The sequence below is a fragment of the Taeniopygia guttata genome, chromosome 3 (assembly GCF_048771995.1).
Source record: "Taeniopygia guttata chromosome 3, bTaeGut7.mat, whole genome shotgun sequence".
Classification (NCBI taxonomy): domain Eukaryota; kingdom Metazoa; phylum Chordata; class Aves; order Passeriformes; family Estrildidae; genus Taeniopygia; species Taeniopygia guttata.
Genome location: NC_133027.1, coordinates 43,188,369 through 43,208,543, shown reverse-complemented (window position 1 = coordinate 43,208,543; position 20,175 = coordinate 43,188,369). Strand labels below are relative to the sequence as shown.

The window sequence follows — 20,175 nt, the reverse complement described above, 5'->3', positions numbered from 1 at the left end:
TTTGCTATTTTTTTTATAAAATAGAAAAAAAAAAGAAAGGTTTCCACTTCTTTTTGACGGCATCAGGAATTGTACTAGTTGCCCCTCAACAAGGTGCAAAGGCTTTCCCTCCAAAATCAGGATATAGCATCTTCTCAAACAGAATATAAAACTTACCTTGAAAAAAGTCATAGTTGCTCCATCTTCAACTGCCCCATACTCTATCTTTGTCTGCTTGGCCAAATCATCAGCAGAATCAATAGGGGACTCCATACGTTCCACTGTCAGAAAGGCGGCTAGGTTAGCAGTGTACGAGGAAATGATGATAAGTGTGAAAAACCACCAAATGCCTCCCACTATCCTGGTGGAGAGGGCTTTAGGCATGAGCTCAGAACCTAACGAAAACCAGGGGAGAAAGGTGAAACGGGTGCACAGAAAACAATTAATAAGTGTTCAGTACTTTTGCTACAGGGGGAAATGGAATCACTGTGCAAAAAATTCTTTAAGCTACTGGTTTAGATGTACTGCTTGTACAAACACACACAACTGAAATGCAAAATAACTTGTTAAATTTATAAAGACAGGTCTTTTTGGAGCTGTGGGAATGAAAAAATAGTAATGGGAGATTCGGTGATCAGTGCCATTTTAAAATTTCTAAACATATATATAAAAATACTAATACTAAAAAAGTAGTTATTTCAACTTGCTTTCCAGAAAAAATAAATAACTGATGAAGGTACCAGATGTGAAATAAAGGATTTCATATCTGAAAAATGTAATCTTAAATCCATTATAAATATGCTTTTGAGTTTTGTCATTTGCATTGCTGTAAAGGATAGTTTATTAAATGTTGACATAAAAAAATTAATATCTCCCATCTCTATGTTTAACCCCACAGTTTCATATAAATACAGGTATCTATGCTACACACTTCAATTCAATAGACTAGCGATAAAAATTTTAGACTTCTATGCATAAACTACATAAAGATAGATTATAATGCATTGCTGGAGTTGCCTGCTCATGGCACTAAAGAATGGAGGGGGAGACAGACACTGTATCGTAATCTGCATAATTTTTGATGCAAATTTAGTGTCTAATGAGACAAACTGAAGCACATAAACTCCTCTTGTGTCTAATTACTAAAAATAGGAATAAATTAAATTCACTGTAATATACAAATATTTATTATAAATGAGCATGTATGGATTTTTTCCATAATGTTATAATTGAATGAAATGAAATTTCTAATGATGTAAAATAAACAATTTCAAGCTACATTTTAAGAATTTTATGTACGATCTTTTAGAAGTATCTGAAAACTTGTTTTCAAGGAAACAGCTTCGTCAGATTCACTATACCATTGTACCAAAACAGCTCCTTTTTTGTTAATTGGTTACTATGTTTGCTCATATATCTCCTGGGTAAAATGGAATGAAGGCAAGATGGACTATTTTGTTCCTGTTAAATTTTAGTGCTTATATTGAATTAGTTAAGGAACTGGTCCAGCAAGGTAACACATCTTCATATAGGTGAAAAATTATGTCAAACTTCCAAACTTAATGTGAAAAAAAAAAAGAACAGAAGGACTGGGGAGGGAGGGAGGGAGGAAGAAAACAAAAGAAAACGAAAAAAGAAGTGATATCATAACTGGACTACTGTATTCAAAAACAGCCCATCTTACCCTGCAGTTCATCTTACCCTTGCTGTTTCAAACAAAAAAGGCTGACAGACTTGGACATGACAGCCAACTCCAGCGCCAGACTCTGCCTAGAATTCTGCAAGGGAAAAAGTAGAAAAGTACCTGTCTGATGGAGTTGCTCCTAGGCCCTGTTATTCAAACACTTAGACACCATAACACTAAGAGATTTCCCAACAAGCCCACTATCACTCTATATATCACTCACTATAATTGCTCTCATTTCATTTTAAACACCAACACCAGTAAAGTCACACAGGACTGGAAAGGAAAGAAGAGTGGAGACATTTGCCACAGTTACCCCAGTTACCACCAGCTCGTACCTTACCAGGGACTGAAACCAAGCGCCACCTGGGCCCATGAAACAGAGCCTGGTCAGGGGCTGACTGTCATGTACCCAAGGCAACGTCATGTCCAGCACTATATCCCACATTTTCCTGGGAGTGAGAGGTGCCAGCAAGACATGTATGAGTTTCCTCTATCATGTATCCTCCAGCACTAGGCAAAACTTTTGTAAAGCAGCACTTTGTATGTTGACATGAGTATGGCCTAAGGGTTTCTATATTGTTTCTACTGAAGTTATTGTTATTAGGTGAGAACTTCCATGCTTGTCTGAAAGCCTAGTTTTAGATGACTTTAGGTTTTTGAGATTTTATTTTTAAACAATCATCAAAATCAAGACTGATACTGCATCCTTAAAACCCTTTGAGGTTTATTAAAGGATGAACTGAGTAAAGGTAAAACAATATAAAGCAAGGACAGAGGGTCAGCCTTAATTCTGAAAAACTAGTTTTCCTTCAAGGAAAACTATTATCCTCCAAAGATATCTTTTAAAATGAAGATTGGTTTTTTTTTCTTATTTTGATTCTGAAAAACAATGTTTAGATGTAACAGACTAAAATACCTTTTTCTTGCAAAAAGATGATACGAAAATCTAAATTGTTTTTTCCATCATAGAAGCATAAAGCCACATAAGAAATAAAACTCAGCATTGATAGAGATTCTGACAATCCTAAGAACTGTGAATGGAATTCAAAATACCTTCTTTCATTCAGCATCTTTCTTTTTGTTAGCTTCCTTAAAAGCAATCACTATCTTACAAACATTTATTTGGCAATTGTGTTTCAACTATTTAATTTCTTGGCATGTATATTGACAACCTAGTTGATAGTAAACACTTAGCCAACTATAGATGTATTTTTATTTCTAATTTGAAAACCTGATTTCTTTCTACCCATTAACTCATGTTTTTCTGAGCACAGTACTTTTCTTGCTGAGGCATTAGAGACTTTTTAAGACTTCCTACCTGATATATGACAGAATATTTACTGCAGTTACAGGAAAGCTTCATGAAATCATTTGATGAGTTAAAACCAGGATTTATTTATAGCTGGTGTACTTAAAATGATAAGATTTAAAAATGATCGCTCAGGTATATCAATTAAAACAACTCTACCCATATGTACTTGTTCCTGCCAATATTTTCTATGATTTTTGAGGGGGATATGCAATAGTTATTTTTCCAGAAAGAAAAAATATTCCTTTTAATAGTTCTTTAATAGGACTAACAATCTTTGTGTTACACTATACTGACCAGTGAAATGTCAGAGCAAAAAATTAATCTGTGCTATTCAAATGTGTCTGATATTATATGACTGTGTTCAAATCCTTATGGAAAAGGGCAATAAAATGGTGATTTATTTTTATGTATCTTTATATTTGGTATGCTTTCAAAATAGGAGGAATATGGCAAGGAAATTACAGATTTTTCAGAATGTGCTTAAGCAATTTACTAAGACAGTTATAGTTAAAACTGGATGTTGGTTTTACTCTGAGCACTATGACCACACAACTGCCAATTTTATTGTCAGCAATGGCATCAGTTTCTCAGTTCTCAGACATTTTATTTAAATCTTTAAGAATGGTCATCCTGATTATAAAAATATAAATTATGGCTGGACAGGATTAAATCTCCTATATTATTTTATTTTATAGGTTCTAGCTACTAGATGAAATCTTTCTGTAGTTGAAAGGTTTCTAGACCAAAATTAAACAAATTATAGATTTGTTTAAAATCTATAAAATATATATTATATAAAATTATTCTAGATTCTAATTTAAAATTAAGATTAAAAGATACATCATAGTCTTATCTGATGAAGGTATAGTCATTTTTAGGCTGTTTAAACAGAGGGGTTTTAGGTAATGGACAGTCTAGCTCATTTAATTATGTGGTAAGGGTTTCCTGTGTAGGAAATAAACTATATGGCTATGCTGTACTTTTTTAAGTCTTAAATTTTTTATTTCTCTTCAGATTAATTTGGAAGGTGTTGGGAATGTCTGGATAACCATAAAACAAGCTGGTTTATGGCTACATGCACAGAGGCACCCATGCAAGTGACTTGCACCAGAGAACTGTTACCCCCAGCAAAAAGTGGGACATGGTGCCCAAGAGAAAGAGCAGACTGAGTCGTATACCTTGCTGCATGAGAGCTCCAACTCCAAACCAGAAACTATTTAGCAAGGTAAAATTGTTTTCCACCACGTCAGAATCAGGGTTGCAAGGATGTGGATTATACCACTCATAGGGACTAAACCTGTGGTAATTGACAGAGAAAGAAGAACAGATTTAAAATGCAGCCATCACAAAGTCTATCCAGCAAACCTGCTGCAAAAGAAAAAGAAAAACAAGAGATGTTATAAAGAAAATAGTGATTGAAAATTTTTACAGTGTGATTGCATTATACTTAACAGCAATATTTAAAGATAAAACAATATTGAAGATTAACATTTTTAACTGTTGCTAATACTAATAAAGTTGCATACAGATTGGCTCTGAAATGTTCCAAATGCCACCTGTAAATATCAAAGCACTTATTCTTTTATTGACACCAATATAATTACAGGCAATTGGTCCCATTTAGGATTAGGTTCTTATAACCACTGTTCCAGTATTTTGCATCTTGAAAGAAAATTAATATGTGTTAAATCAGAGAAATTAACTATAAAAAATATATCATCAAAATTACAAATAATGAATATAACAGAAAATAAATAGTTAGCAGTAAAAGTGACATTGTTAATCATGAAACACTACAATTCACGGAAAAAAAAATACTATAGGAAATTAAAGGAATTTCATCCTGTCCTGTGAGGTGCACAGTAGCATCCCTGGAAAGGTTTTCTAAAAGAAGCTGGGGACACTCACAAGCACCTTTCAGGGCCAGGCTCTGAGAAAAGAAAAAAAAAATGAAAAAGATAAACATAAAGGAAAAGACAATTTAATTAATTATCTCAAAAATAGATAGAACAGAGATAGTAAAAAAATGCCTAAGTCTGGCAATAGATTACAAGCTGATTATATACAATCAATTTGTTTTAATTCATGTCTTTGCAATTGCTGTGCATTTTGATGAGTTCATATCTAAATGCTATTTTATCAATTGTAGCTAAAACAAGCAAACATGTCTAGATAAATTATTCTTTGTTACAATTTCTTTTGTAAAAAAAAAAGATTTTCAGTTCTCTCTTCCTCATAATACTTTTGGAGAACTTGCAATGTGCAGGATTATTCTAATCATTTAGGAGTTTTAATCATGCCTGGACTTGGAGGCACACTACTGAGAAGAAGTTTTATTTTATGCTTAAATCATGTCTCCAAATTTTTGATAATGAATACAAGTGCAATATATGCATGTGCATAATATATTTGAAAGAAAAAAATTAAAATCACAACACCGTAGAATGGAACTAGCACAAGACACCAGCACAATAATTTTTAAAATTACATTTTTTAGTTATTAAATCAATATTAAAATGTTTTCATATTTTCTCAAATCATTAAAGCCACTCTGTTAAAAACCCTTGGATAGGCAGCCTTTATGAAAGAACTTTTTTGATGTATTTTATAATCAAAGCTATCTGAATAATTCATCTGTCACTTTGAAAAATAGGATTTTCTTCACAATAATATTTCAAACACATCATAATACAGAAAATCAAATGTTCCACTTTGAAGCTCTTAATGTAATGTTAAAGCACCTCTTGTCTTAAAAGTGTCTACTTGACAAAGAACTGTTTCATTTGGATCTCCAAAGTAATACTGATATGATGTTCAAAAGTGTTGAATGGGTTCTAATTAAACATTGTGACCTGAATTCTTCTATTACTTTACAATAAAACTGGATCCAAAGTTTACTGTCTCATTAAAAATCTAAGTATCTTTCATGTCATGTTGTTGTCAATCCAACAAAACCTGGAAATCAAGCACTCAGTGAAACTGAAGAAGGTTTTTATACCCTTTTGTTGAGAGATATTTGAAGATTAAATTGGAAAACACCTTTTTCTTGTGAAGACAATGTTTGCTAGACAAATAAAATATTTTTTTATTTAAATATATATTTTCAAGTGTTATTTACAGTGACTGTGACATTACTGAAATATCTAAAACATAACTTGGTAGTTTCACCTTTTTATTCTGATGGCTTATTTTATTTAATCATTTTTTAATATTATTTTGAAGCACAGAAAAATTGTCCATAGTTGTAAAAAAAAGGAGTAAAGAGCCTACAAAACATACAAGATGCCTTTAGGAAAAAGAAACAATGCAATCTGAGTCCTATAGTTTTAGAGTTCTTACTTATGAAGTAAGGAAAATTAATACTTATTATGGATTATTATTGTTCCTCCTTATTTTAAGGATGATCTATGATATTAAATTGTCAGGTGCAAGAATCTTAAGGTATGGATCCTTTAATAAATTTTTTTGTATGTACTGAAGATGTGTATAAGTTTCATGATGTTTAGCCTATTGCAACAAATATTCATAAATCACAGAGTTACAGGTTCACCTAGCAGGTTTTCTAAGCCAGGATCCTGCTCAGGGCAATGTCCATTATTTCACAATAAGGGACTGTTCAGTCAGGTCTCAAAAACATACAAAGACAAGAATTCCACAACTTCTTGGAAAAATCATTCCCATGTTTAGTTATCGTAACAACAACTTTTTTTTTTTTAGAACCTCCCTTGTTTCCAATTATAAAGAACACCATTTTTTTTTTATCAGCTTCTCTTATTAGAAAGTGACTGTTAAGAAAATTTTTCTGCCTGATCCCAGAACTGCTCACAGTATTTAAATTTGGTATAATAAATGATATTATGAGAATAATCACTTTCCTTGATTAATGGACTACCTTCCTACTAATTTAAATGCAGAACACTTGCTCAATCAAGAACAAGCATAAGTAAAAAGAGAACTTCAGTGAATGGATGCAATTTTAAAGATTGATTTTTCTGACCACTGATAGCAGGTACTCTTCCCATTTACTTATTTCTATTAGTATTTATTCTAACATTTCAGATACAATCTCTTAATATCTAACACCTTCAGGCATCTGAAAGACTAGAAAAAAATAGACTATAAAGGAACTTTGCAAGACCTGAATTTCAGTTTTCCTAATTACTGCTACCCACTGAAAAGGTACAAGTACTCTCCATAAATTGTTGGCTAGTGCAGGTAATGTTTAAAAGTCAGCTATCTCAGCAATCCACAGGCAGGAAAGATTTGTGTCAAATTTAATTCCACTTATAGGAATATACCATGATATGAGAAATTAAAATTAATATGCGCAATGATCAGACAGACCTACTTCAGAACTGCAAATTATTTGAGACAGACAGTAATTTATTATACTCTGTATTCACACAGCATTTGAAATATTACCGTAGAAGCCCAGAAGACAAGGGATCTTATGTGTGTGTTTCAAACACCAATAGTTGAATAGCCATGGAGCCAACCAAAGGCTGTTGCTAAGAACATGTTGTAGTAAAGAATGTGATGTGACTGGAGAAGGAGTACATTGGAGATTTGGCAGCATTTTTTTGGACAAATGTCTTTGTTCTGGATCCTGAAATTAACACAACACAGTACAGAGGTCAAAAAGTAGGCATGGACTATTGATCAATGGCTGACCCAGTACAGGTGGATCAAGACCACCAAAGACCTCCAAAGCCCTCAAAACTATTTTCAGAAAGGTCTGTAAGAACAATGTGCACCTGATAATTAATTGGCACAGAAAGCAAGAAACTCCTCTGCAGGGTGGGGAAACATAGCTATAAAAAGGTATCTCCATGAAGCCCAGATGGTGCCCATAGGACCCTGGACACCCTACCAGCTGGATCAGTGCTGGAGCCAGGGATGGTGATCTTTTTATGCTCCTTGAGTCTGTTTTACTTCAGAACCTGTCATAATATTAACTGTGATCTACTTCTAGTATTTCTGCTTCTCTTTTTATTTAGGAGCTTGATTTTGTGCACTCCTGGCACAGGGAGTCTCGTGATGATGTTACAAGATTCTGCTAATTCTTGACCTGCAGGCACCCACTCCTCCCTTCCAGTGTCCAGTTTGAGGCAAGCTCAGGAAGAGACATGACTTATTCTGGATATACTAGAACAGTTTCTACAGTTTTGATCTGTAAATAAAAATACAGTGTCCATAGGACTAAGTCTAGATAAGTTTAAATGTGATTGTAGACACAGGGTGTTTGTACAGCCACTACACTCAGAGCAGTACATCCTGTCACACACCGACTTCTGCTTTCAGTTGCTTTCATAAAAGGTGCCCTCTAGCATGCTCTATACAAATCAACTCAATTAAAAGATGCTGAGAATTTGTAAAGGGTACCCTCTACCAATTTCAATAGTTCTCAAATCAAAACCTGTCAGTTTATCCCTGATTAGAGTATGAATATAGTATTATGTTTTGAAAGCAAATTAATAGATATGCTTAATATAGACTGTCATATCTGGAAATAAAGGCATTTTTAATTTAAGTTGTATCTTCTAGAGAGCCATGCGACTTGTTAAAATGAGGAGAAAATTGCAATTTAAAAAGAAGAGAAAATGGACTAGTAGAGTAATATTTGTAATTGAATTTTCATTACACCAAAGCACAGCTGCCTAGGAATATTACACAGAACTGAATTTAAACCAGTAAGGATGCTCCTTGTGGGAAAAAGGTGGCTTTGACACTTTTGTAATACATACAGGCCATTCGAGTTTTATGTGTTGCTTTCAGATATTTGCTAAACAGGTATCAGATATGGTCATTCAGTCATATTCAGCATGCTACCTGTTAAATTCTTATCGAGAACTTTTCCATATAGTCTATACCAACTTTTTCTTTTTCTTTTTCTTTTTCTTTTTCTTTTTCTTTTTCTTTTTCTTTTTCTTTTTCTTTTTCTTTTTCTTTTTCTTTTTCTTTTTCTTTTTCTTTTTCTTTTTCTTTTTCTTTTTCTTTTTCTTTTTCTTTTTCTTTTTCTTTTTCTTTTTTCTTTTTCTTTTTCTTTTTTCTTTTTCTTTTTCTTTTTCTTTCTCTTTCTCTTTTTCTTTTTCTTTTTCTTTCTCTTTCTCTTTCTCTTTCTCTTTCTCTTTTTCTTTTTAATGACTTTACTGTTATTTGTTATTTTTGTCCCTCAGGATCAAAAAAAAAAAAAAAACCCACAAGGGTGTTTTAAAACACAGGTTCATACAGAATATTTAGCTAAAAATCCATGAAAGTTACCAGCTATTATCATCACCTGGACTTCAATTCCTATTTAAAAATTCATACTGACAAAAATTTTCTTCCTTATGTCTGACAAGATCCTGCTTTCTGTTTTGACCCAAATAGGAGTTATGTAACTATTGAAAGGCTAAGAAAAATCTGTGTTCTACAACATAGTTTTAAATTATAAGACAACAATCAAATGCAATAAACTTAATTCTTGGTGTGATGCAGTCAGATAGAAAACTTCCCTATACTCATGGAATTATGAATTTAGGCAAAGGAAATAAAAAAACAGGATTGCAAAGAAGTAGGATGCAAGTATAACTTAAGGGACTAATGAGATTATTAACTGGTAGCTGTGCTTAGTTTATTTAGATTACAATCTTTTCAATCATATTTCAAACACCATGTAAATATTGGTTTTTTTAAGTGAACATGTAAATAAATTAGAACCAAACAGTATTACAAAAATCTTATCTAGAGCATGGTGTGACCAACACATTCCTCATAGCTCAGTAATATATGCCAGAGACACAGCACAAAATTACACTGTGCATACTATCCCAGCATTATTTCCTCATTTTCTCTGCATCAGGCCTATGAAGAAAAAAGTAAAGAAAATATGATTACCCACTTATATGCCCACAGACATCTCTTTTGTAGTCAGACTAAGAAGTGAGCAAACAGGATTTACTGCAAAACTATTAGCAGAAAGATTTCACAAGCTGTAAAGCTTCATCTAATGACCAGAAATTGATAAATCAAAATAATCTTACCCCATCTTCTTCATGAGCTGTGAGCACATGGATCCAGTGCTGGGTATTGCTGAACATAACAAACTATCAGCTCTAATCTCAGCTCTGGAAAATCACACATTCTCCCATTCACTAGAGCAGAGTGTAAGAATGATTCTTCTAATCACTGTTTTACAAGGTTTCTGTGCAGGACTACACCCCTACACCCTCATTTTGTATCTTACTTCATAAAAACTAACAAATTACAATATTTTGAAACTTTTTCAAGAATATCCAAGGTGTTTTATCATAACATACTGCACTACTTAAGAATAAAACATGCTACTGCTTCTCTTCATTAAAGCATCCATTTATTTTTTCCTAAATTATGGCTTCTAGAAAAACTGAGATTTTTGTCTGGCTCCTTCATTGTCTCACCATGTAAGACACTGGTCAATTCACTGTCACACCTGATGACTTCTGGGCTGCAAACAAAGATCGTAATTACCAGCACCCCTGCCCTGCTCAGATACATTTCTCAGTACAGTAATTGCCTAGCTTGCACTGTGGTCATCTTCCATATCATCTTCCCCCATATAGCTGCCATGCTTTTGCTGCTTCCTGAAAAGAACTAATCATCTAATACCTCTTTTATATAGAAAAAAAAACTCCCCATCTAAAGCAGTTGCATTGAATCATCACCTCTCTACTGACTAGAAATTCAGCCTAAGGGAATTTTTATATTGCTAAAAAAAATCTATAAATCTTCTAAATGTGGGTGATCTAATTCAATCTGAAGTCTAAAAAGGCACAAGATTCATATCCAAGTTCTATACACACTTTACAGAATTTTTTTTTTTATATGTTTACCCCATAGACCTTTAAATTTCTTATAGGCACTATTAATTTTAAACATCAACAGGATGCTGTTAAATCCCATTGAGCCAGAGATAAAATACAAATACATAAGCTACTGCAGGATCAGAACAAAATCTTCATTATATGAATGAATATATCTTTTCCCATTTTTATACAACTTAAGCTTCCTGGCTAAATGGAAAAAAAAAAAAACAAAACCAAAAAGACCAAACACAATTAGCTTATAAGCAAATAATATAAAAATTCTTCATCTACTTCTACTATAAGCAACATGAATCATACAGGAGTAATATAACCCAGCAACAGGGAATACTTGGTTATTTTTGGGACTTGTCAATTTTTACTGCTGTATTAGCTACTAGTCCTGCTCTAATATCCAAGGAAATATAGGCTAGGGAACTATAGAAATGCATAGATAAATCATAGGTCAAATCAGAACCAAAACTATAAAGGTTGTTTTGTTTGATGAAAATTAATTAAATAAATTATATAAAAATCCTTAACTATTACATGATAATTATAATAACTTTATGATAACTGAAACATTTGTTTTTACAGATGTGAATTAGGAGTTTATTAAAATCCATTGCTATTCTGGATTAAAGACAGTATATTATCATAATAATTAAAGATTAATGTACGATGGAAATAAGTGTAAAATATACAACCTAATTTTTGAAACACTAGTGAAGTTCCTATTGCTTAATTAATTATATATGCTAGTTTCAGTTCTTACGTAACTTTTCAGTTTCCAGAATATTAGTCCATCAATTTCTTAAACAGAAGAAATGTTGATAGAGTTAAATATTAATTGACAGTCAAGATTCTAAAAACTTATTTAAAATTACTATCTTTTAATGCATGTGAACTTCACAATGATTGGAGACTTCTCCAGCAATTAATGTGTCCTGATTGCTGCTAAATACATTGAAGTCTCACAAAAAATATTCTAGGAGATATTGTGTGATATCTCAAGTATGGTATGGTAGGGGAGATGTTCAAAGAGCTGCTTCCATTTTAGTTTTCACAAGATTCACAACCTTTCCTGAGTTCTGAGTGACGATTCAGAAAACTAGAGTATTTGTTGTGTTAGAAAACATTTTGCCACCTTTTTGGCGATATAGGTAAAATGATGTCTCCAACATCATTTCCCCTTTGTAGGCTTTGCTCTTTAAGCTCTTAGCATACCTGAGAATCTTTGAGTCTTCATCTGTATTCCTTGACTCCTTCAACTCGATAGTAATAATTGGGTGCTATTTCAAAAAACAGATTATTCACAATACTTCTAATATTTTTAATTTGCATTTTTGTTCCAAATAGCCTACATTTAGCTGTTTCATATGACATTCTTACATCTTTACCAGAAAACATTATTATTCTTTACCCACATATGTCCTCCCTAAGGATATTGAAAGAAAAAAATGGAAGAAATAAAAAATTTACTACTTTGGAAAATCCTCATCCCTATTTTTAGAAATACTTAATTTTCAAGCAATCTGTTAATTCTTTTTCACTGGGATAGAGTCAATTTTCTTCCTAGCAGCCAGTATAAGCTGGCATAAAGTTGAGATTTGGATGTACTATGGTAGCAGTGTTGATAATATACTGATGGCTTTAGAGGTTGCTAAGTAATATTTATATGACTTCATCTTTTTCTGCCTTCAGGAGTCTCATGGTCATGTACATCCTTTTCTTATGATTTTTAAACTCATCTTGAGGGGTGACTGTCCCAAGCCTGCAATCATACAACAGAAAACATTAAGAAACAGAGGCCTGAGCATCATAAGCATATGTTTTGTCCAAGGATGCATAGTGATTAATCAGTGTGCCTCTGACTAACAGTGCTGAGCCTTCTAATGAGTCCTGTGCCTAACAGAACAGAAAACCTCTTTTAAACATACCTAGTGACTAACCAGCCAGCTAAGCAACTTCTGGATTACAGGCTCTCCTCAGCCTGAGCAGTTTTCAACTTGGCTTCTAACATGGAGGGTACTTCTCTCAGAAGTTAAAATCTAGGATAAAAGTTCATCTACTGAACCTTGGCCATTAGTAACAAAAAAGGGTGGCTAAAGAAGATGGAAAGAGGAAGGGGGGGAAGGGTATTGGATATAAATTGCAAAGACATATGTTAGCAAGAAGCGAGAAACCATTATGTATGGACTACAAACTGTCCCTCAAGCTCCCTTCTCTGTCTAGGGGTGGGCAGAGGAACCTGGAGTGAAGGAGTAAAGTAAAACTTGGAAAAGGGGGTAAGAAAGGTGTTGTCTCAGTATTTCTGAGGTGTTGAAGAAATGTGTTGCCTCTATTTCCTACATTCTGAATTTTTTTCAGCCCATGACAACAGCTGGTAAGCAACTCCCTGCCTTTATCTCAACCCATGAGCATGCTCATCCTATTTTCTCTCCTTATTCCTTATCCTACTGCAGAAGGGATTTACTGTCTAAGCAAACACTTGAACCTCAGTGTTCAAGTCAAAATTAACCCCCAAAACAGAATTGGCTCCCTTCCTATATTAAGAATCCTCTTTTTGGAAATGAGATTTGAGTTGTGGTAAACAGTTTGAGCACCTACCCTTACACAACACAAAAAATCTGTTCATGTCCCATTCAGGAGTTACAATAAGGCTTAAACAGTAACTAACCATCGCCCTGGAGTTATTCTACAAAGAAATATTTACTTATCCAGCAAAAGAGAAAGTCTAAAATGTGCCTCCACATAGATTACACAGACTAGTCATCATCTGAATATCTTTTGATGGCTAGAAGGTCACAAAGAAAAACAAAAGAGCATGCACACAAATATAGATTCTTATTTTCTATACACAATTACTTCCCTTTATTACCTCTTTTACTTCTGCTAAATCTTAGACACAACTCTTCATCTTTTAGCTGACTCTTCAGATACTTCTGGAATACTTACAGAAGCTTAAAAATGTCATTTACAAATGGAACAGTCATACTATGAAGATATGCATGAAATGAAGCTAAGTAACCCTGTAATCTCAGTGCGACCCTGTTCAGCTTCCAACCTTCCATGCTATTTCTTGTGCTCACTTGTTTTGTCATGTCTAAAATTAGACTTGCCTTCTTCTACAGGAAAAAACATGTCTTACTTGCTTTGTGAAGTCTGTACCATATCTAGTCCTGGATGAGAAATCTCTGCTTCAGTTCATGATACTTTTTATGTTCTCAGATAAAACTTAATCTGAATAAAGAAAAATAAAACCTTTCAAGTTGAGAGCCACAACCTGTTGTGTTTGTAGGAGTGTACTCCAGAGAAGTACTCATGTAGATTTTCGTAGCTTTTAACTCTTCTGTACACGTCTATTTCTGCCCACACTCAGAGATAAGTACTTAGCTAAATGAATTAAATCTCTATTACAGCGTTAGCATTTACCAGGGGGTAGAGAAAAGCGAAATTCAAGTTCCTGAATTTTCTTCATTCAGTAACCAGCACAAACAGGACAAAAAGTTTCACTCCTTTACAAGGGGCACCTCTTTCTCATTCCATTGCCTTTTTTTTTTTATTAATGTAGCAATAAATTCTCCTACATACAAATCAAACCTTACCAGCTCATGGTCTACAGTTTGTTTAGGTATACAGAATGTTGATGTACACAAGAGCAAAAAAGATATAGCTAGAAAATTCAGCAAGTATATTCACAATCATATTAGTATTGGCTGCAGAGGATAACTTAAGAAACAAACAAACATTAAAATAAAGTGTCATTGTACGCCCTTATCCTTACTATGGTCTGGAATATTTATGTGAATTTTGCCGTTGATAACAGTAGTTCTTTTAACTTTTCATGCAGCTGTATTTTCAGACTATGTTCTTCCTTTAATACCTTGAGAGAGTTATTCTTCTTTCTGTGAGCATGCAATGCTCTGTGCATTGTATGATACATTGCACAAATAAAAATTAGATAAACCACTGATCCAGCATAGATACCAAATAAAGATATTCTGTCTGAATCTAGATTCATTCAAAGTATATCTTCATAAGAAATATTCAAAAATTCTCTAAGAGATTTATGAAAAATTATGAAAGGTATTTAAACTTGTTTCTTTCTTATATTTCTTTTGCAAGCATAAAGTTTTGCTTACTTCGTTCAATCCATTATATTTAAATAAACTTGCAGTATTTTCATTTTGTGTTTATCACTCATCTCAAGAAAAAATCAAAACCTGAAACATGATAACTGTCTTTTGACATCTGCTGATTTAGCTTTCCATCCATATTCATTTCTAAAATAAGAGAAATATTTCCCATCAGTAAACAACTCAGCTACTTTACAACAAGAACTATCTTTTTGTTTATATTTTTGCAAATAATTCCTGCTGGGCTCTGGGCTATAGGGTGCTATAAACTAATTACTACATGCAAAGAGATTTTTCCTGTCATATGTAGCTGCATGGAAGCACCTGGTTGTTCACTACTATACCAAGGGGAAAACAGATTACAGTGATACCTACTGTATTTCTTAAAAAAAAAACAATGCTCTTTACTTTTTTTCATACACTGTAATCTTCTAAGCCAGTTAATACTGCCTTTGCTTCAAAAAGACACATCTTTGATTAGTTTTGTCCATTCAGGTCTTCTTGGTAGTGTGTAATAGCAATAATGAAAATCCCAAAACAAATTAGAATATTTTTATGATTTAAGAAATCATCTTACAACTATATGATTGCTATATTAGCAATTTGACCAACATTTCTTGAGCATCGTCTTCCTCTTTCCTTCCTGCGATAATATAAAATTTACAATAATTATGGTCAATTTCTTTACTATATAAACTGATATCAACATATTTCACTAAGACTAAATTATAAATCAAGTATTTTTTCTATAATTAAGAAAGTGCACTATTTTTAAAAAGTGAGCTGTTTCAAAAATACAAAAAGAATATTTTATCTTTCTAATACTTATAGAATCCTTTTAAACTCACTGCTCAAAAGAGAAGTACAACTGAGACATTAATGTCATCACTGTAATGAGCATTATTATTGTACTGTAGCAGTAAAGATAAATTAATTTGTGGCAGAAGTTTTAGCCATAATATGAAAAATTCAGTAGTTTAAAAAAAAATCAGCCATTCTTTTGTTTCAAAATTGCATACCTTCATATATCAAGTGGCAGTCTTACAGTATAAAAACAGTCTAATACTCTTTAAAACAAATAATAATAAATAAGTAATGATTCTTTAATATTAATTTAAATTACATTCTTAAGAATTCTCACTCATTTTATAATTGATGTGGAGGCTAAATATCTTGAACAGTAATGGCTGAACAGAATGGTAGCAGTTACTCACACTTGTGTTTCATCAGATTTTATTAAGATAGCATTTACACATACACAGTACCTCTTCATGTAAAACCACAGGGATAAATTTTGAGGGCCATTTACTGAACACTTGGAGGCTACTGAGGGATACTGTGTCCATGAATATTAATATAATTTAAGTTATATATTTTACCTCCAGAAAAGTGGGTTTCAGTATAGGGTCATATGATATTTTGTACCAAATAACATTTTTACACTATTATAGTCTTTGGGGATAAAATAATCCAAGCTTTATATTCCTGATATGACAATTAATTGCTTTCCAGCCATATGTAGAAACATATTATCTAGTTCCACTAAGTCAAAAGTTTGACTCTTTCCCTAACAATGGCATTCCTCCTCAGTATTCTACTCTGAGTACATTTCACCAATTTACATTGAAAATTTTCTGGTCTGTTTTATTTTTATGGAATTCTCTAACTACATAACTGCATGATGTGATATAATTCTAAATGTCTTTCTAAGAGTGTAGAAAGGAAAGACCATATGGCATCAGTGAACATTTGAACTGCTAAGCTGAATCTCAAATTATTTTCAGCTTTATTCATCACTAATTGTCTCCTGAGGTTTGAACAAATTATTTTTAAGTGATGACACTACAGAAACCTCCAAAGTCAATGCTCGACAACTACTGTTAGTAAAACAAATACTAAAGACAATTGGATGGCTCTGATGTACTGCAGCAATAAGTATAAATTTACAGCCTATGTAGGAAATTATTTGCCTAAGAGACTTATAGAGAATATCATGCCTTAATGAAGAAATAAGAAAGAATGAGAGAGGATATTTCATTGACAATTAGGAACAGGGAAACAGGAGTAGTGAGACAGATATTCACATCCACTTAAACTCAAAAATGCATCTCCAAGGGTAAAATGATTCTTTAAATATACAATGCACTTCTTTTAGAAGAAACACAAGGACTGATTTTGAGGTTAATTTACCACATGCTTTGAGGCCAATGGAAGATAGCTGTAGTTCATTCCACAGAGCCTGGCTTCATCACTCCCTGTTATAATGCTTACCATGGGAACAGTAATAGCAGTCATCTTAACACTGGCAAGAGATCCCAGAGGATCTTCTCTGTCCATGTAAATTGGAATGGTAACAGAGAAATTGTAAGTTGGCCCTGTAAACTGCTCTTTCCTCCTTAGTTTTTAGATCAGCTGCCATGTGTACAGAGTATTCAGACTTAACCATCACTACACCTGTGGGAAAAAACCACAATTCTTGAGGCCTCAAGAAAAAGCCATCTGGCAGTAGGATTGTAAAAGCATCAGGATACTTGAATACAAATCTCACACACAGCCATCACCTACATATATACACATATGTAGATATAAATATACACATATGGATTGCATATGAACAAAATGTAGTAGCTGCTGGAAGTGCATTCCAATTGATGCCTGGACAAATGTTTCCTAAACTGGAATTCAGGCATTCAGATTAATAACTCTACAAATGTCTAGGGCACAATTTTAGTTCCATTATGACAAAAACAGAATAAAGTCTCAAAACCAAGACCCTGTTTTAGAGCTCCTATACATCAGCAGAAAATTCATTTTCTGCCCTATGCCATAAACACAGTGAGTCATATTCAAAGTTGAACAGGAAAAACTATTAATAAAAACAAATCTAAGCTACAAATAGAATTAAAAAGTGTTAACTGGAAGTAAAAAGAAAGAAAATCTAAAAGAATTTTTAAAATAGACTCAGAATATGCTTTAAGCAAAGGTAAGTTATCAAGAATTCTACATTCTCTTCTCAAACACAGTCCTGTAATTGGACTCTGTACCTCAGTTTTGTGAGTACTATGAAAATGGATGAAAATACAAAGTTCTAGAAATACCAAAAACCTTTTCTTTGGAAGGGGCAGTAAAGTAGAGAAAAATACTGCTTTTTTGGAAATTTGAGTATTGAGGTTTGGCACATATTGCACAGTAAATAAGTTTTCTCTATATTTTAAATTGTTGTATGTAGTTGAATCCAAATGCAGAACATGCAAAAAAACCATTCTCTTTTCAGTTTTATTTTTGTTTCATAACACACTACTTATTCAGGCAAGAGTCTGATCTCTTGCTTAGAGTGCAATTGAAAAGTGTAAGAAGGCCACATACTGTTGTTAGGTGTAGCTGTCAGAAACAGGAGAATGAGTTACTTACAGGCTGAACTGCCTTCTTGAATTCGATCAACTGCATCAGAACTTCCTTCCCTTCATTCAGTCTGCAACACTTCCTGTAAATATGTTAAGAATTTAGGGGGAAGCCCTGTCCCTTGTTCATTTATAATCTCTACTTTTTATTTTCTTTTTTTTTTTTCTTATTTTTGGTGTAGACAATTATTTTCCTTTGTCTAATTTTTAAATTTCATAAAATAAAGAAGCTAACACTGACCAAAAATGGTGTACTTCTCTCTAAATGGAAGTCAAAAAATACTTGATAAGAAAACCATCAAAACAACAGAGGAAAGTGCACTTCACTTATGTATTTTGTCCATTATGTAGTCTATGCTGTGTGTAAGAAAGAACCTGGACCTACTCTTTCTGATTTCTAAAATCACAGGAGACACCAGAGCCCCTCTCAGTAAGTGGAAGGAATCAATAGGAACAAGCCTACTGCAAAACACAAATATAAAGACGGGATTTTTTTATTATCATGCCGAAGACTTTTTTTTTTTACCCATAAAAGGTATTTAATTATTGTTACAGCTGCTGTTGTTTTTCTAGGCTATAATCTCCTAATGCATATTTATGGGAAAGAATGGGGAAAAAACAGCGCCATGCATCTGGCATGAGTTTGAACCTATCACAGAAGTCACTCTTAGACAGGTGAAGCAGGATTTGAGTTCCTAGTGCACACTTTTTTCCTTTTGAACAATCTCACTTTTTTAGCATTCCCTAACAACTTTTTAATGTCCACCAGTATGTTCATTGTATCTTTTCATAAGTATATATTTCTTGAAAGTAAATTAGAAAACACAAATGTCAGCTGTTCTACATCTACAAGTTTACTGTCTTTACTATCAGTTAAACGATACCAAATCCCCATTAATTACTTTGTAAGGTTTTAGAGAACTTCATTAAGCAGGTTGGAGATATTTTTTCAATTAATGGAAATGTAAGCCACAAAACAATGACAAAATGCAGAAATGCACTCAAACTCATACTCTATCACATTGATGAAAGCATATTCATTAAATGTCTCTCTCTTGAAATTAAAACATTTGGAAGCAATCTCTCAGAATTATGTGTAAAAATGACACTTGATCAATTCATTACATAGTTTAGTGAGTCTATAGTTTTCAAAGCTCTTACTTAACTGCTTATTTATCCTGGATAGGCTAAGACCTGCACTCTCCATTAGCATTCAACAGGAAAGCATGAGAAGTGCTAGGTATCTGTAAACAAAAGATTAAAATGCATGGATGCCTTACATGGTAGACTAAATGGATGCAATTATCATAGGATTATAGAGAAAGATGAGGCATTCAAAATCATCACCACTTGATGATGAAAAGCAAATGAGAGCTGTTCCAGTGGAAAACCGTGATCTGTCCTTAAAAGAGAATTCTAATAAAATCTAGGGTTCAGTTTTAATTCCTTTGGGATGGGAGATATAGTAAATTAACCCACTTTCCTCAGATAAAGTAGGGCATTTACTGATTGTATATTTCACATGAGTAGACATTATTTAAATATTGTATATGGGTTACTTTAGTATATAAGTATGTTTAACAACTATTACCAGCAAAGTGACTCATACAAAATATAAAAAATGCTTCTGAAACAACTTGATTTAAAAAAACGGGTTAAAAATCCCTTATGGAATAAAGAAAACAGAATATTATCTGCATCATGGAAGAGCTCCAAAAAAAAAAAAAAAAAAAAAGAAAAGAAACTGTAGCAGGGATCCTTCCTGCAATGGGAAAAGAATAATGGGGGTATGGCTGTGGGTATGTTTGTTACTTTTCAGAGAAGACCCACTATGTTG

General features: G+C 33.1%; 1 protein-coding gene across 12 annotated transcripts in view; it reads right to left on the bottom strand.

The window, feature by feature from the left end:
* Nucleotides 1-20,175, bottom strand: part of GRIK2 (glutamate ionotropic receptor kainate type subunit 2) — a 345,199-nt gene that overhangs the window by 87,336 nt on the left and 237,688 nt on the right. For 8 of the 12 annotated variants that reach the window (XM_072926727.1, XM_030267647.4, XM_032747255.3 and 5 more), the window contains 2 exons: nucleotides 4,157-4,275; nucleotides 157-374 (listed from right to left, as the gene is read on the bottom strand). In XM_072926727.1, coding sequence (XP_072782828.1) covers nucleotides 157-374; nucleotides 4,157-4,275 — 337 coding nt within the window. Of the gene's footprint in view, nucleotides 1-156; nucleotides 375-1,680; nucleotides 1,758-4,156; nucleotides 18,422-20,175 lie in introns of those variants that run through there. The other 4 variants (XM_032747258.3, XM_072926729.1, XM_072926728.1 and 1 more) reach the window with 4 other exon arrangements.